Consider the following 17,157-nt stretch of genomic DNA (forward strand, 5'->3'; position numbering starts at 1 on the left):
GCCTGCATTTCTCTAATATCAAGATTTTATCCAATATTTTTACCACACAAATTGCTTGTCTTTGTGCAAGAGAGAGCCTGAAAGATGCAAGAGCTGCATTAAACTATTTTTCATTCCAGTTTCTATTTGTAATTAATCCAGCGCACACAAACAGGCCTGCCTCACTGAATCTGGGGCATCGGGGGCCCCTGAGAATACGAGGCCCTGGAGGGCAGCTGCCCGCTAAGCTCACTCTGTTGTTCGTCTGCTTTTGTATCTTAAGATAAATTACAGTTGAGTGTTCTGTAAAATCGATATATTCATCTTTCAGCGAGTCCAACTGCTGTTTTGAAACGTTGTTACACAGTTTAAAAATAACATTTTTGAACCAAGAGCGTCTTCACAAAAATCGTAGTCACGGACGAACTCAACTCAAACGCAGAGACAGACGAGCAATAGAAGTCTCCCGCTCTGTCAGGATGACGCTCGCTGTGTGGGCTGAGAGACTAATATTCATCTGTGGCTGTTCGCCGTCTTATTCCTGCATTGGGGACGCGAAAGCTGGCCGACCGCTCAGTCAAAAAAAATGAACTTCTGTCAAGTCCCGACTTGAGAAATGCCTCTGGGATGTGGAGGAAGGGGGGAAACGCAGTTGGCACAGCTTCCCATCCATGGATTATTGGGCACGAGGAGGCCGTATGGTTGGGTCAAAATTGAGGTCTCTCTTCCAAGAGGGCTGCTCCCGGGCATCCCCTCCTCCATCTGCCACCGACTCTCACTCACTGTTTTCACCCACCAGCTAATCTCCTCTGAAGAGTCCGCCCGTAGACCATCAGTCTCATCTAGGTGTGATTTACTCTCATTCGTCTGTGTGTGTGTGTGTGTGTTTGTGTGTGTGTGTTCGGACCAATAGCTCTCTCATGCGTTGGGTGAACGTGTGACATGAGAATGGCTGTGACAGATTTATTCTAAAAGCCTGTATCAGTTAGGATCATTACTGTAAGCAAAGGACCAAGCAGCAGCGATGCTGTGGGTGTTTTTTCTCTCTCTCTCTCTCTCTCTCTCTCTCTCTCTCTCCCTCTCTCTCTCTCTCTTTCTCTTTTATGTCTAATTATGTGTGTGTGGGTGGAACAGGAGCGAGAGCAAGAGCCCCTTTATGCATGAACATAATGTTTTTAAAAGCCACGCCGAGCGTCACATGAGAGGACGGTGGGCGTGTTTCCGCCGTGCTTCGGCCCTCGGAGGGGCACACATGCACTTACCATATATTACTTATGGAATATGTTTTGTTTGTTGGATGTGCAGCACGTGCGGTGTGAATCTGTGAGGAGCACTGCTTCGAGCTACAATATGGATGATTTCAGTCCTGCCGCGCGCTCGTGTTGGGTGACACTGCTGGCAGTCGCGTCGGGTTTGCCCTGAGTCTTGCCTTTAAGGTGATAGTTTTGAGAGCTTTCGCTATGTTGCGTTTAAAGTTTCATCGACCAATGGTGGATGAAGGCCTGCGGAGAGTGACTCATCACACCATCTTGTGGTGCAGGGCGGTACTACATGACACAAAAGGCTGGGGCTAGCCAGTTTACATCAATGTCACAAACTCTAAATATTAGTTATTTGGAATGTATGAATTTTATTAAAAAGTATGGAAAAACTTTTGACCCATCCATGTGTTGATGGAAATGTCTCTAAATAATTTGAATTGCACGTGTGCATGTTTCAATCCCTGCATCATCAAACAGAAAAAAATACCAAAAGGTTTCTATCTTTCCACAAGGATGTTTTTTTTTTATTAATTCTAATTTGCATTAAAAAAATATCACAAAATAAACTTGTGTAGATTTATCATTTATCGAAATTACACACATTTTTGAGCTGAATCATGTACGATGCACATTTATCCATTAAAACAGCTGGAAATAAACCTCAACAGTAAGTGTCACAGTTCTCAAAGGCTATCTTTCAAGACTGATGACATGTTTATAAATAAAAACATCCACTAGCATGAGACAGTTGAGATTTTTTTTCAATGTTTGAATCACATTAGAGGATAATCAGTTTGTTTTAGAAATAAGATGTTCAATCAAATATACTTAATACTTATTGATGCGAAACAAAATATGCAGTATATGTTGGGGGGTATTTTAGAGACTCTGCTCCTCCTCCTCCTTCTCCATTTGGCTTCGGAAGGAGGACTCGTTCACACATCGTCTTCAAGTGAAAATGCAAAAAAATTTGTTGTATTGGTGGAACCTTTCAAAATTGCTCTACATCTACAAACTACAGCTCTGTGTAGATGGGTGAACTCACAATTTTCTGAAAATGCTCAGCCTCTATAGACAGTGGAAACCACGGTTACAGTAAATAGTTCCTCTGCACATGTGCATGTAGATAACAACAATGTTTGCCTCCACAGTGTCACGGCTCCCAGTCCATATTCCCCTGGAACTTGGTAGTTTAATAGTCATAGAAAGTCACCAGTAATAGCAATGCAACTTGTACTCGGTGTACTCACTATTGTTAATGTTCTCAGCGTAATGTTCCCTGTGTGTATGTGTGTGTGGCTTTATTACAAAAACAAACAACAGCACCAACTAGTGGCCATGAGTGAAAACTACCTCATTTGTACCATTTCTGCCATCGAAGTTTAAACATAACTTGCTTTCAAAGCGTAGCTTAAATCGCAAAACTTTACTGAAACGAAAACGAAAAAAACGATGCAGTTTTACTGGTCATGTAAACGGGGTCTAAGAATGGTCTGCACGCAAACTTCAAACACTAAAAACACCTTTTGTTAACAGTGTGATTAATGCTTTCACTTTTCTATCTTCAAAATGTTTGGATCAAACAATGAAGGAAAGCTTATTTTGAACTTGATCGCCACTATATTGCATCTGTTTGAACTTAAACACATAAACCATGAGTTTTCATTGATTTGAAGGCTGGATGTCATCAGATCATATGATGGTTCTGCTATAGAGATCCAAAATCAATGAAAGAAGTATCTCTCCTCTGTTTTAATAACAGGCTTTGAATTGTAATCTGCTAGTCACAGCTGCTGTTACATTTATGGTTTTACAATCAAGCTTATTTTATCATTTTGATTCACTGAGCACAAACTAAGAAATGAAAATGCGTCATTCAGTAATGTGTCATTTTTCCTGTGGCTGCTCTCTGGCGTCCCTCAGGGCAGAGTTTCAGAGCCACCTACTTTCATCAATGGGCTCCGTCCTTTAATTTGGCCACTTTGGAACACCTAACTCATTTTTCAGCACAGTATACCAGGATCAAATCGACCCCCCCCCCCCCCCCCCCCACACACACACACACACACACACACAGAGTCAAAGCCAAGTTATTAATTGTAGATGACGTATTGCCCATTTTCACTCCTGACTGCGCAGCTTCCTCGCAGTTCAGTAGATCTGCAGCTGTGTGCGCATCCTGAAATGTACAACATCTGCCATCTCATCCGAGACATGCCCCAAACCATGCGTCTATTTTTGGGCTTGTCTGTAAAAGCAGATGGATCCTGCGGGAGTTGACTGTATCAGAACTAAACAAGGTGCACTCACATGTGGGTCTGTGTGTTACAGTGCGGTGGGGATGCCAAATGGGGCACAAAACTAGTCCATACAGTGAGGCAGATATGGATTTTTTTTCCCTTCTATTTTTTTTTTTTTTCGTGTGTATTTGCAGTTGGTGCTTTAAAGAGACAGTTTAAAGTGGATGGCGAGAAAGCACATGTCAGAAATGTCTCATGGGTGCACAAACTTTACACGACGCGTGGAGAGCAGCTCGATCCTAAAACACGCATTCAGACAAACAGCAAACTGTCTCCCCGTGCAGGTGCTGGGCTGCTGGGGTGGCAGCTGACGGATTAGGCTGTGTGGTGGAGGTGTTGGTGGTACCTGGCTGGAGATGAGGTCCTCGCACACGGACAGAGCCATCTGGATGGCGTTGGGCTTGTGCGTGACGGAGATGGCGGTCAGCTTGAACTTGTCGCGGCCGTAGACCTGGTTGGCCTGGGTCACGGCATCTTTGAAGACCTGCTCGTACCTCTTCTGGCTCAGGACAGCCCCGATGTTCACGATCTTCGGCTCGCAGCCGGCCCGCGCGCAGGAGCACGAGAAGAGCACCGCCAGCAGAAACAGACGCATCGCGTGGTGGACCACCAGACAGCACAGGACGACCCGGTCGCTTTTCCCCTCCTCGGTGGCGGGTCGGCTCGACCAGCTCCCGGACGGCGGCACGGCTCAAGCCGGGTGTGGGGGGGAAAACGAAGCAAGAACTGCGGACTGCCGCGATCCAGGTGGGCGGTGTGGCGCGCGAGGGGAGGGAGGCGAGGTGCTGGAGAAGACGGAATAGGTTGGCTGTTATGTGCAATGCGGAGGAATGTGCATGATCGTATCACAGATCCGGCTGTCACCCCGCGTTCTGCACATTTTTCTTTCTTCCTCCCCGGACCCTCTGCGGTTTTTGGATGAAAGGGTTAATCCGTCAGAAAAAGAAAAAGAAAAAAAAAAGAGGGAGAGAGGAAATGTCAGGCTTGCTCTCCGGGGCGCGTATCGCTCTCTGCAGCCGCCGCTCCGCGCGCTCGGTCCGCACTTTTCTCACACCGATGCGTCGCTCGGCCGGTCGCTCCGGGGCTGAACGGCTGCTGTCCTTGGTGCTGACAGCTGTGCATGCGCGCCGCCGATGCGGTGGTGGTGGTGCTGATGGTGGTGAGGCAGCGAGGCGCGCTCCCGTCGTATCAGCTCTCACCCACTGTGGGGTTTTTTTTTTTCTTTCTTTTTTTTTTTTTTTTTGCGCGTTGGCGTGCACTGCAGCCGCCGCTGCTGCTGCTGCTGATTCCGATGATGTTAATGATGATGATTGCATGAAAAATGCAGCCTCCACTTATTAAAAATACACTTAATCACTGTTTTGCTTGTAAAGTGGGATTAGGTTGCATACCTGCAGGCTGCCATGCGAGCCGTGCTGCTGCGCGCCAGGGCAGATAGATAATGAGGATGATGATGAGTGTTTTTATTTATTTATTATCATTATTTTCAGAGTCTCCCCTTTATTTAAACAGGGGTGGGTTCAGAGTTGAGGCATGAACACTTGCTCTGATGCAGTTTATTCACCTCCAACCTGCAGGAGTCTGTGGTGAATAAACTGGACCAACCTCTGGAAGAGCTCGTTTATCACTCCGGCTGTCAGCACCATCCGTCTTTTCCCCCTCTCTCTCTGCCCTACTCCACCACTCAAGCTTTAAATCATGCGTGCGGGGATGCGGAGTGAAAGCACACTGCCAGTTATGGTAGGTGTTGTATCATCCGCGGGCCCCCTCTGTTTAAAGAACTGTTAGGAGCACCCCTGCAGCAGGAAGACATGAGCTGAATCAACCCCCTGGTTACCTAGGAAACAAGCTCTTTTCTTTTACAACACACACACACATACACACACACACACACACACACACACACACACACACACACACACAGGAGATATTCAAGGGGAGGAAATATTCTGTAGCACAGTGAGTTTATTCATCACAGCAGGGCGCGTCCAAACAAATCACCACAACAAAACGGGACGCGTACGGAAAAAATGACAAGGTAATTGAAAAGATAAGTTTTGTGTTTTATTCTCCTGATCGACAGTCAAGAAGTATTTGAGACATTTCCCCTGGGGGTGTTTAGCGGCGCCGTGTTTATTCTAACTTTCAGTGTCAACAATTCCTGCAGTTGCAAAAAGGTGTCTGGAAATGAGGCCAGAATTTGAGCGCTGCCGTGAATTATGAATCACACAACTCTGTGTGTTGCAGTGAGTGAGCTGATGAATTAATCACAAGGCAGAAGAAAATCAACATTCATCGGCTGCTGGCTGTGTGTGTGTCTCTGAAATGAGCCTGCCGAATATGATTGGATCAGTTCGGACAACCTATGAAAAATACCCCAAAGCATGTGCAGTTTAGAGGACACGGAGAAGACAGGTGTCTTAGGATTAATGCACCACAATAGACGGAGAATCTGAACACACTGATTCAGCTCTCGTCGCTCCTGTTCAGGCCTCACACCGTCCTCATGCAGAGTGGGGTCGAGGGGTCCTGCAGCTTCATTCCAGATGACATTGAACGAGGGGAAGAGGACATTCTGAAGATGATCTGAGCCATCACTTAACCCTGTGCTTCTTATAATGTGGGTCACGCCCTCCATGAGCACATTCAAGAAGAGATCTTGATGAAAACTATTAACTGGAGGGAAAACTAATCTTTTAATGTGATGATATAATAAAGGTTATCTTGCGTTCAGCTATCAATAAGAATTGGGTGGAGGGGCTGGGCATGGGGGAGGGGGGCACAATGTGGTTTATGCTCAGTGTGGGCTCGCTGGAGACATTGTGGAAGAACATGCAAACTCCACTACAAATAATATAGATGTTGCATTCAGTGTCAAATTTAGAATGGTAAAACTTAGATATCCTGAGGCAGCATTTTATCAAAAATACAATCCTGCTCATTACCACAGCTGCTTAAAAAAGAGCATAATCTGTTGTTTTATCATAAAGACAAAGAGGCATATTTAGTTTTTCATTCCTAAGAGTTGGACAAAGCGAAGCATTTCATGAAGAACTGCAGCTCAAGCTTGATCATGGACTCATCTGTGAGACTGTCGTCTATTAAAAACAGTCTCATGAAAAGTCACAGTTTTAACTGACATTAAAATGGACGATGTGGGAAAAAAAACACACTAACTACTGAGAGAGGCAGGTTTAAACTCGGATTTTGTGTGTTTGTTTTGCTGTGATAACAGTTCTGACCGCCATGATGATAATGGCAATGTTCCAGGACGATATGAGGCAAATCCAGTAAAGCCTGATTGTTTACTGCGGGATTAAAGGGCATAATAACCAGTTCTTAAATCAGTGTTTGAACATCTGGACCTTAAATTCTGACCATAAGATAACCTTTGATGGCAACAAAAGTAGAAAAATACAAAGGCTCCATGAGCAGTGATTTTTCGAGGCCCGGTGCTTTTTATGTTACAAGATATTTTCATGAAAACCTGTTGGGATCTTTTCACTATTTGGCTTCTTTTAAGTAGAACTATCTGGCAAGTTATTCTCCATCCATCCATATTCTTTTTTGAATTTCAGCTCATCTCGACCTGGAGTCTTTCCCAGCGGAGGAAAAAAAAGCTAATCAATCAGACGATGAGAGGAAGCCGGAGTGTACAAAGAAAACTAATCTGTGCACAGGAAGAACATGCAAACTCCACATGGAAAGAGCCTGTTTTCTTGTTTAGAGTTTAATACCACACTATGGGACATATGAGAGTTCAGTTCAGTGATAGTATTTTTCCTGTGCATCATGAAGTACGTATGTAAAGAGGAGCCTTTGAAAAATAATGGTAATGAAAACGTAAAGCTGGCAGACAGTGGTGGAGGAACACATCCCCAAAGGCAACAAACTAAAAATGTACTTTCAAAGTGAGAGAGAAGCCTCTGTAGTTCGCACAATGTTAAAGCTTTGAAGCAGTGAGAAACGGGCTTGTTGGTCCGGCACTGCCGAGTCCAGACTTTTAGCACACTCTGTTCTTTTGGGAGCTCGGCCCGGACAACATCCATTTTTTAAAGACGGATTTGCTTGTTGACTTGAATAAACAAAACTCTCAACAAGTCCCCTTCACAGTGGAGGCACGGAAAATAATTGGAAAACATAAGAATGCTGGAGAGAAGCGTCCGGTGATCACCCTGCCAGCCTCGGTGTGGCTGCCACAGCCGCTTTGCATTAAACTCTCCACTTATTGGATGGCCCTGATGGCGAGGAGGCCCTCTTATTAGATGAGCCCCCCTGCGCCTCCTCTGCCGGCCCACACACATCAATAAACCCCGACCAAGCTGCTCTGCAGCCATTATATAATAAGCAGACTTGTTTGCTGCTGGAGCAAATCGACAGAGTCCGGCGGCGGCTCTGGAGAGGAGTTCAAGCAGCCGAGCTCACAGAGATTAAGGAAACACGCATACGCTCTCATCCACGCGGAGATGAGCGTGCACGGACACACTCTGGAGTTCACTCTCTGAGCCGTCCGCCCACACAGAAGTAACACAGAGTCATGCACCACCCACGCAGCCCTCTGCAGGGCCACGGGAGGAGGGTGTGTGTGAGCGGCGCTGCTTCAGACCAAGGCTGCACAGGTAATTATGAAGGAAGAGATAACCTATTCAAACACTTTGGAAAACATTTTTAAAAAACAAATGTACTACCTCATGTGTTAAAGAGCCTGCACCTGCCTTTGGAGAGAGTTTCAGGAAAATAAAGTGGGAACTCAGAAAGTTACCAGATAACACAGTTACATTTCCCGGTTTACAATGTTTGCGAAAAGCAAGATGGCCGCCTCCTGCAGTGCTATAGAGGGCCTGTTTACTCGGCAAAGTTTTCAAGAGAAAACGCAAAATTTCCATTGCCTTTTTGGTGTCAGTTTACATGACAGTGGCGTTTAGAGACACTGCAAACAAAAACTTTAGAGAACCGCTCCCAAGGTGGAACTTTGTGAAAATGGGGGACATGAGACTTTCTGGAAACACTGCCACCACGTACGTACACCACGACTGTAGTAGATAGTTCTTCTGCACATGCAGCCTCCAGAGTTTCATGGCTCCCAGTCCATATTCTCCATGGATTTGACAGTTTTATAACTGACAGTAACCTGGAATAACAATCCAGCTTCATCATTTTGCCATTGTTACTGTTTTCTCTTCTGTGTGTTGTTTCATTAGAAAACCAACCAAAAGCTCCAACTGGTGTTCTGGCGTGCTAACTGCAGTGCTTCCAGTGGTTCTGCTGTTTCAGTTTTATCCAACGTTGTTGGCACATTGGAGCATAAACGCAAAAGTTTTATCCAATGAATATGCAAAAATGATGCAATTTCACTTGAAGCTTTGTTGTTTAAATGCGGCTCACCACACATTCATGAAAAGGGGAGGAAATGAGGATCAGAGGAAATTATGGCTTTAAGATATTAATGTTTATGAAATAAGGAGCTAAGTGTATTTTTTAAAATCATTTCAAGCTACGTTTTTATCTTTTTAATGTCTTATTATTGTAAATTTTGGTACATTTCTCAACATAAAAATTTAAGGATTTATTTGTGTGAGTTAAGGGTACAAAATCAGTTAAGTTGTGGCTATAGTCTGTTAGTATCTGTTAGTATAGCTAATATCTTGTTTACACCTTCAGATAATGCTCTATGACATTTACTATTCTTAAAAATCTTATAAGTGATGTTGAAAAACAAGAATGTGCAACTTTCTGAATAAACAAAACGTGTTAGCATTTTCTATAAACCTACTTTGCTGCAACAATTCAAAAAGCTGCATTAAAACTAGATGAACTGTGATGCTGACCTGCAGAAATACACTCTGCTCAGGGTGCGCATGTTCTATTAATGTATTCATAATTTAAAAATTGCACTTGTAAGTCACAGAAAACACAAAACGCGTTGTGACTGTTGAAGTTTTCTGAGGTTATGTGACGAATCGCCCCTCCATGAAGCCCACCGAGTGTGAGCTGAGTGGCGCAGAGCAGACTGAGCAGGTCACACATGAACTCCTACATGCTTTAGCGCTTAGCATGACAGCTCCGCATCCGTCTGTAAAAACGGCGCGGCCTCGGCTCTTCGTGTTAGTCGAGATAAGAACACTTTATAAAACGCGACCGCTTTTTGACGTGAACATGTCTGAGCTGAATGGCGTTAAAGGGGGGAAACCGCCGGCGATAACCGAGGGTCATTTTAATGCAGAGAGCAGCGTTTAGCGGGAAGGAGCGGGCCGGCGGCGTTCGGCGGCTGTTACACGGAGCTGGTTTTATCTGACCGAAGCGGGATGCAAAGCAGGTCACGCACTGTCAGCACTCGGATATAAACAGAGCCGACGAGAACTTGGATGTGGTTTGCCTCACTGAGCCATCGGCAGATGGATGCCTGCCGATCTGATGTGTTTCTCATGTAGTGTGAAGGCCTGAAATAAATTATGGATGTGTGAGCCCCCCCTCGCTGCTCGCTCGCTCGCTCGCTCTCTCGTCCCGAGCTGAAGTATTCATGCAGCAGAGAACACAGCGGCTCTTCCGGATTTTAGATTCCGGCTCTGCTCCCCAACAAGCGGCGGAGCCCCGCGGGGCGGCGGTGCAGCGGCGGGCCCGATCAATGAGGATCGATTCTCTGTGTCACATCAGAGAGGCCGGCCGGCTTCAAAAACATGATTCTGAAACTGAGACAGTCAACCAAGTCTGTGTTAGGACTTGATCTCTGGAAAACAAATGTGAGCGTGATGACATGGGATTTAAAGACTGGACACTGGGGACCTGATTTACTGTTGAATTACATCTCATGCAAATGGATTTCCTATGTTTTCCATATGGTCAGCTAAAAACGACATGTTAAATGGATGTTGTGAGTTATTTTGATTGCCACGTTCAAGCCTCGGTACGTCTTGCCGGTAGATCGACTTGAGTGGGCCCACATTTTCATCTGTGTAAAGCTGTAGTACGTCAGGTTCTTAATGTTTTAAAAAAGTCTATCAATAAAAAGAGAAATGTGACTAACATCGTATGAGATCAGAAAAATATAAATGGTAACATAAAAAATGGATATTTCAGAAATAATGTTATACTCTGAGCAAGATGATTCAGTGTTTTTGTGTGCTGTGAAGTGGAGGAAGCAGCAAACAAAGTCATACCGTTGAGACAACAATTCCAAAAATCCGAACACAGAGAAAAGCCTGGAGTACAAGGAACACAGAAATCACAGGAGCAACACAATATAAACCCCCCCAGCCACATGAAGACAATCAGACACAGGTGAACGGCATGAGGACAGGCAGCAGCAAGCAGTCAGGAGGAAGAGGAAGAGGAAGAGGAAGAGGAAGAGGAAGAGGAAGAGGAACACCAAATCAGCTGAAAATGTGAGAAGCTTAAAGGCTTACATTTTAAAATAGGCTGAAGATAGGAAAAACTTGTTTCACACCTAAATAATGAACAGAGGCAGAAACATATGGCGAAGCCTTATTGTAGTAAAAACAGATTTTTTTTGTGTGTGTTTTCCACCAGAATTCTATCCTCTTTGAATGGGAAATTTTTCCAAATTTTTCCCAGTTTGTTCTGATTTTTGCTAAACCCGTTTGCTGAATCATTCATATAAAGTCGTAGTGCATTATTCACAAATTTTCCGAATGTTTTAATGTGGTTTTTGTGTACATGCTAACTGAAGATAGATAAAAATAAATTGGGACCTTGGGTTGTTTTTAACGTCTTGCATATTCCACTAGGAAGGCAAACAAAACTTGTTTTAATCTAATCTAATAACAAAGACACTGATGTTGGTCAATTATCCACTGAAATTCTGACTGAAATGTGAAATTGAGGTGTCGAAAAAAATCATGTCAGTTTTTTTCTCACTTGTGAAGATTATTTTACTTCATTAGCAACAAACTGACCTATTGATCTATTTGAATAAACTGATAGCATCAAAACCTACAAATACTCAACATGTTAAAGGATTTCCTTTGTTTTAGTGCAAAAAAAGCAAAAGGTCAACATTTAATACATGTTTTTGCAAAGGTCATAAGGATTTCTGTGTAACATAAAACAATGGTTTTTAAAACTCAGGGCTTGTTTACACAGTAAAGTCTTGAAAATTCAAAGCATTCTGTGTGTTTTTGGTTGTCTGTTTACACCACAACGATGCCCAAAACCAACTGACTGCGCAACTTTTCAAAAACAGTTCCCAAAGTGGAACTTTCTGGAAACACTCGGGCTCACTCCCGAGTAGAAAGCAGAGACGCTGCTACCATGCATGCGCACCTCCAGCGTAGTGAATAGTTCATGTAAAATGAATGTATGTGTTCATGTATATTTATATAATGTATAATATAATTCATGAATAGCACATGCTCCAGGAGATGGAAAATAACAACAATGGCGGAGATGGCGGCCTCCAGAGTGTCATGACTCCCAGTCCATGTTATTGTAATGGCATTCCAACGTGAACATCTGATTCAGCTGTTTCTGGGAAGAGAGACTTCGTTTTCAGGATGTTGTCATGTAAATATGAAACTTTTCTGAAATGAAAATGCTGAAACAATGTATTTTCAATTGAAATGGTGTGTAAACGGGGCCTAAGTGATCAGTGATGCCTCTAATAGAAATCATATGAAGAGGTAAAATATGCTTGAGAAGGAAAAGCGGTTTTTGGATGCTTTCTTTAAATATCAAGAATTTCAAATCCCATTCCATTCTACATTATGAGCTGATAAATATCAACAAACTGACTCAAAGTTCTTCATAATTCCAGGATGAAGAAAGTGTAAGAAGATGGAGATGAATTCCCGTGCATGAACGATTCTCTTACTGCTCAAACCATGCTAATATATATAGCTATAGCTCACTGCTATAGAACGTCTTCAAGGTATCTCAAGGTTGCAATTCAATACCACCACCATGACAACCGGGATACTGTCGGTTTTTTAAGCCTTCTACAAAGGACTTGTGTATTTATTCAGTTGAATTGAGCTTTATTTATGGAACGTGAACAACAGCAACAGAGCCATCATAGCGCTTTAATAGAAAAGACACAACCATGAGCAATGAGGGAAAGAAAAACCTGACTATGGGAGGAAACTCCTGAAGAACAAGGTTCAAAGGTGGGGTTTTTCTGCTGTTCAGGGATAGAAAACATAAAATGGGGTTTTGGATGCTGAAAGGGAAAATGTAGTATGATTTAGATAAGATGATCAGAAGAGGATGGGATGAAAGTCTTGAAATCAATACTGAACAGTGTGCATCAAGCTTATTTGTTTTATTGTATGATTCAATAAATAAAAACAACAGGAAATAAACTGAATTTATTCTCAGATGAGTGAAGAAATCCAGCATCACCTGCGTTTTCTTTGGATGAGTCATATGGATGTGGCTTCAGACTGCAGGGCCACGTTTCCCTTCATGCGCACTATGAAAGTAGATCAAGCCCCGGCTTTCTTGTTACTAAGAATATACGGCGGTGGCAGCACGGAGCACCGGAGCGCTTCTCATGAGAGGGAAGTCAATCGCAGACCGGCAAAGATTTGACGAGTTTTGATCCAGAGTCAAACCTCCATTAACCTCCACAGCAGAAAGCTGCGTCACTCCACAGAGGAACAAGTCAGAGGGTGACGGATGTAATGAAAACATGGCAGAGGGAACTTCTACATTCTGGAAACAGAAATATTCAAGTTAAAAAACAAAAAAGGTTCGGTAGAAGGTCAATTGCTATTCATCAGGGGAACACCTTCTCAGATACTAAGTGTTTGCTTTGTTTGAGATCTACTCTCTTTCAAAGCAATCAGAAATGGATTATTCATTAGAAATCTTATTCATGTTTTCAGAGCAAATTATTGGCATAAAGGAAGAATCAAGAATTGAAAAAGAGAAAAAGAAAAACTAATATTAGCAACAATAACTGTGCTTTTGAAACAATATCCATGATAGAAGACTCTCTCATAAAACATTTTATCATAAAAAAACTGCTAAAATGCAAAAAATGCTTTGTTCAGCAGTGTTTTGTTTAGTTTTTCTTCATTGTTTCAGGGGTGTACTATACTAAAATTTCACTGCTGATTATGTTACTGGTGTTGCCAGAACACGATTAATCGTCTGTCTTACTTCTGTCTTTCTCATTGATATCAAAGACTCTCTAAACCACGGGCTTCACCAGTCGTGTCTTGTCTGCCTGATCCTGATGTTGCTGATGCATCACGTCATGTAATACTTTCAGAAGTACTCAAGATGTATCGGACACTGGTACTGGTATGAGCGCATCCCTGATAGAAAGTAATCAATATATACAGAAAACCTTCATAAGAGTCACTGTTCATCAGCTCCAAATGTGTTCATTAACAGTCTTGTTTACTTTAAGAGGTACTCACTTAGTTGTCTCTTCATTTAATAAAATGGATTTAACACCTAACCCAAACTTACTCCTCTTTAAACTGCTTCCAATCAGATGGTAGTGTACCATCATGTAATTGAAGGATGTGCAGCTATAAAGAAAAGTGAGTCACAGGTCGGTCCCGGCGGTGGGCGAACACCTCGCATGGCAGCTCGTCACCAACAGTGGCTGCGATTAAAATTTCAGAGCACTTTGACACCACTAAAGTGAAAACATGCAACGTGCGGGCAGCCAGACAGAAAACATGTTGGAGACTAAAAAAACTGCACATGCAAAATTAAATTACACTCACATAAGTAAATTGAAAAAAACAAAACAAAACATATACACACACTTCCAAACATGATGTGGATACAAAAAAAAAGCACAAAAGTTGAAAAAAAAGTTTTACAAATTTTGGCACTTCGTCCCATTCTAACCGTATCTCAGTTTCAATAAAATAAGTAACTTTATTCAACATATTCTTGCTGAATGAAGGGATGAAGATATTAATATATGTTTTTCCAACAAAGTCAGGTTTACTTTTTCTGTTCTTTTTAAACCATTTTTTAAACTGAAACTTCAACCACAACTTCACGAAACACCCTCTCCGCTCCATGAAACACACTTTGAAAATGCAAATTTCTGAGAACGGCTCCTGGAACGGAGACCACGGCCTTGATCTCAGTTTGAGGAACAGGAGATATTAATCTAAAAGCAAACACACCTGCCCTGTTTCCTGCAGGGTGAGGCAGACCACAAGGTGAGAACACAGTTTAAAGATTGATGAATCAGAGCAGAAGGCTTGGTTAAAGTTTTCTTACACGGAAAGACCCCAGATGAATCTGCTGAGAATGGATTTGTGAGTATTTTCTAGACTGTCAGTCATGCTTTTTTCAAGCCATTTGGCTTCTCATACGGTTACATTTTCATTAAAAAAGAAAGAGAGACTCATACAATATATTGGTAAATACCATCTGGCAGCACTAGATGTCACTGTTTGGCAAAAGAAAGCAGCTATGGTACCACAGGAAAAAAAAAAAGTCCATTACCATCACTTTCACTGGATTTAACACAGAAATAACGTAAACATAAGAAATAACGATTTAAAAAGTTGTAAGGAAATAAAATTCAATGCTAAAAATTGAAAAATATGGACAAGAGAAGCATCATTTGACAGAAAGAGTTCAGAGTGTGTGAGAAACTTGTGACTGACTGGAGAACAGCAGCTATGCTGTTACTGTGATAAAGAAAATAACTGGCTAATAAGCCGAAAAGGACGACAGGACAGACATTTATAGATGGTTCTGAAATAGCTGAGGATTGACGTGCAGCTACATCTGACTCACATCCCGAAACAACAGATCCTTTTTTTTCCCTATTCAGATTTTCAAGAGCGCATTAAACATTTTTAGAAAGTATTGTTTGGATTTATTGGAATTTATGAGTTCTTAGGCAAAGATTTCACTGATCTTGCAAAACTGAGAACAAATGGGGTTGTTTGAGACTTTGAACTAAAATGAGTTTAACGCCAGTGCTTTACTAACGCTGCACAATCCACTGTCATCAGCTATTCTCTCTGCACTATACAGACGTCCAGAATAAACACAAACTGCAAAACAGTGACTGAACAGATTATATAACCCAAAGATATCAACATTGTTTTCTCCAGAGTTTGATTATTCGGTGCATATCGCATGCGGCTTGTTAAAAGAGCGGAGAGGTTGTTTATCCGCAGCAATAACAACAGTTCAGCCACATAACAAGCTTAGCCGTTACTGACAGCATTACAACATCGACAACTGTGTGCAGAAAGCAGGCCGGCAGCACCAGGAGGAGCAGCAGGACAGCATCACGCTCAGCCCTGCCATCAGGCTTCCATGAGAGCGAGCGCTCAGCTGCGTCTCCAGGGCGATGCAGCACAATGGCGGCCCGGAGGCCGGGACCCGGGTGTGTGACAGCAGGATGCTGCTGGAACGAGACTCCGTGTCATCCATGATGGCGGCCTTGGCCCGGCTCGTGGCGCCGGAGGTACAGAGGTGGTTACAGTGGAGCGAGGTGACACGGCGATCTGGGCGCGAGTCAAACAGCTCGCCCGGGACGGGGCACTCGCGCAAATTGCTGTCGCCACACAAACTCCTGACACTTTCCACTGCAGCCGGGCCAATCCCCGCCAGCCGCGTCCAACGCTCGTGAAACAGATGTCTGACGGTCAGCCCCATCTGTCGCCGCTCGGCGTCTCCGCCATGTGATTTTTCAGCGCGTCTGTCCCGCTGTTTGTGCTGAAGCAGGATCAGTATCGCTGAGCTGCTTTCATCCACGACTTTATCTGCCGCCCAGAGCAGGCAGACGATTGCCCCCCAGCGAGACGCTTCTCCCCGACTCCATTCGCGCAGCGCCGCCTGACGCAGCTCAATATGTTTCCTCAAGTCTGGACGAAGCTCGGGAGGAAGTAACTGTTGATGCGATGGCTCAGCATAACAAAGGCGGCGCGGCTCTCCCCTTTCGCAGACCCAGATAAGATGAGCACACTCGAAAGACAGGAAGTGCGAAGCAACAATGTGAGCCTCGAAGAAGCGCCACCGGCCAAAGTAGTACAGTGAGCATTTCACTCGCACGCTCAATTTAGCACGTTAGCGTGTTCGGAGCAACGGGAAAGCTTTTGCCATTTCAGAAATGCATGAGCGAACACATAAGAGCGGAAGAGACAGATTTATTCTGCATATTTAAATAAACATTACATCTGTAGATTAGCTCACTACAAAGACTCATTTTAATACTGAGGAGGAGGAGGAGGAGGCGGTCCGGTCGGGACAGGTGTTGTTCACTTTGAAATTCATCCTCCGTCTATTATGGCCACCAGACAACAACGGAAATTAAAATGTAACCAGCCCATCATCACCTGCAGCTGTTATCTCCTTCAGGCTTTTGTCATTTGGTATTATTAAAGCATTTTCCATCCTCACTTGTCAGTAATGTGCAACACAAGGGAACTGCTCAGTGATAGAGTTGGTTTAACACTCTAGATTCAACTATCAAGATCAGCTGTGTCATTTTTAGCCCAGTTTCATTTCGGCTGAGCCAAACCGGTAAAATAGTTCCATAATAACTTTTGAATTTAAGCTTTAAAGTTTTTCTCTGTTGTGGTGCAGAATACACGAGATGAATATAATCTCAACTCACAGCCACTTTTAATGAAAACTTCTGTCACCAAATAAACTTCCGTTGCGTCACG

The 17,157-nt window shown here is 43.4% G+C and overlaps 1 protein-coding gene across 7 annotated transcripts in view; it reads right to left on the reverse strand.

Annotated features, from left to right (window-relative positions):
* Positions 1–4,710, reverse strand: part of grin1a (glutamate receptor, ionotropic, N-methyl D-aspartate 1a) — a 43,527-nt gene extending 38,817 nt beyond the window's left edge. For 2 of the 7 annotated variants that reach the window (XM_030085414.1, XM_030085413.1), the window contains exon 1: positions 3,888–4,708. In XM_030085414.1, coding sequence (XP_029941274.1) covers positions 3,888–4,136 — 249 coding nt within the window. In that variant the 5' untranslated portion in view covers positions 4,137–4,708. Of the gene's footprint in view, positions 1–3,887 lie in introns of all 7 variants that reach the window. The other 5 variants (XM_030085412.1, XM_030085415.1, XM_030085416.1 and 2 more) reach the window with 5 other exon arrangements.
* Between the last annotated feature and the right edge of the window lie 12,447 nt (positions 4,711–17,157).

This window comes from Salarias fasciatus (assembly GCF_902148845.1).
Source record: "Salarias fasciatus chromosome 7 unlocalized genomic scaffold, fSalaFa1.1 super_scaffold_4, whole genome shotgun sequence".
Taxonomy (NCBI): domain Eukaryota; kingdom Metazoa; phylum Chordata; class Actinopteri; order Blenniiformes; family Blenniidae; genus Salarias; species Salarias fasciatus.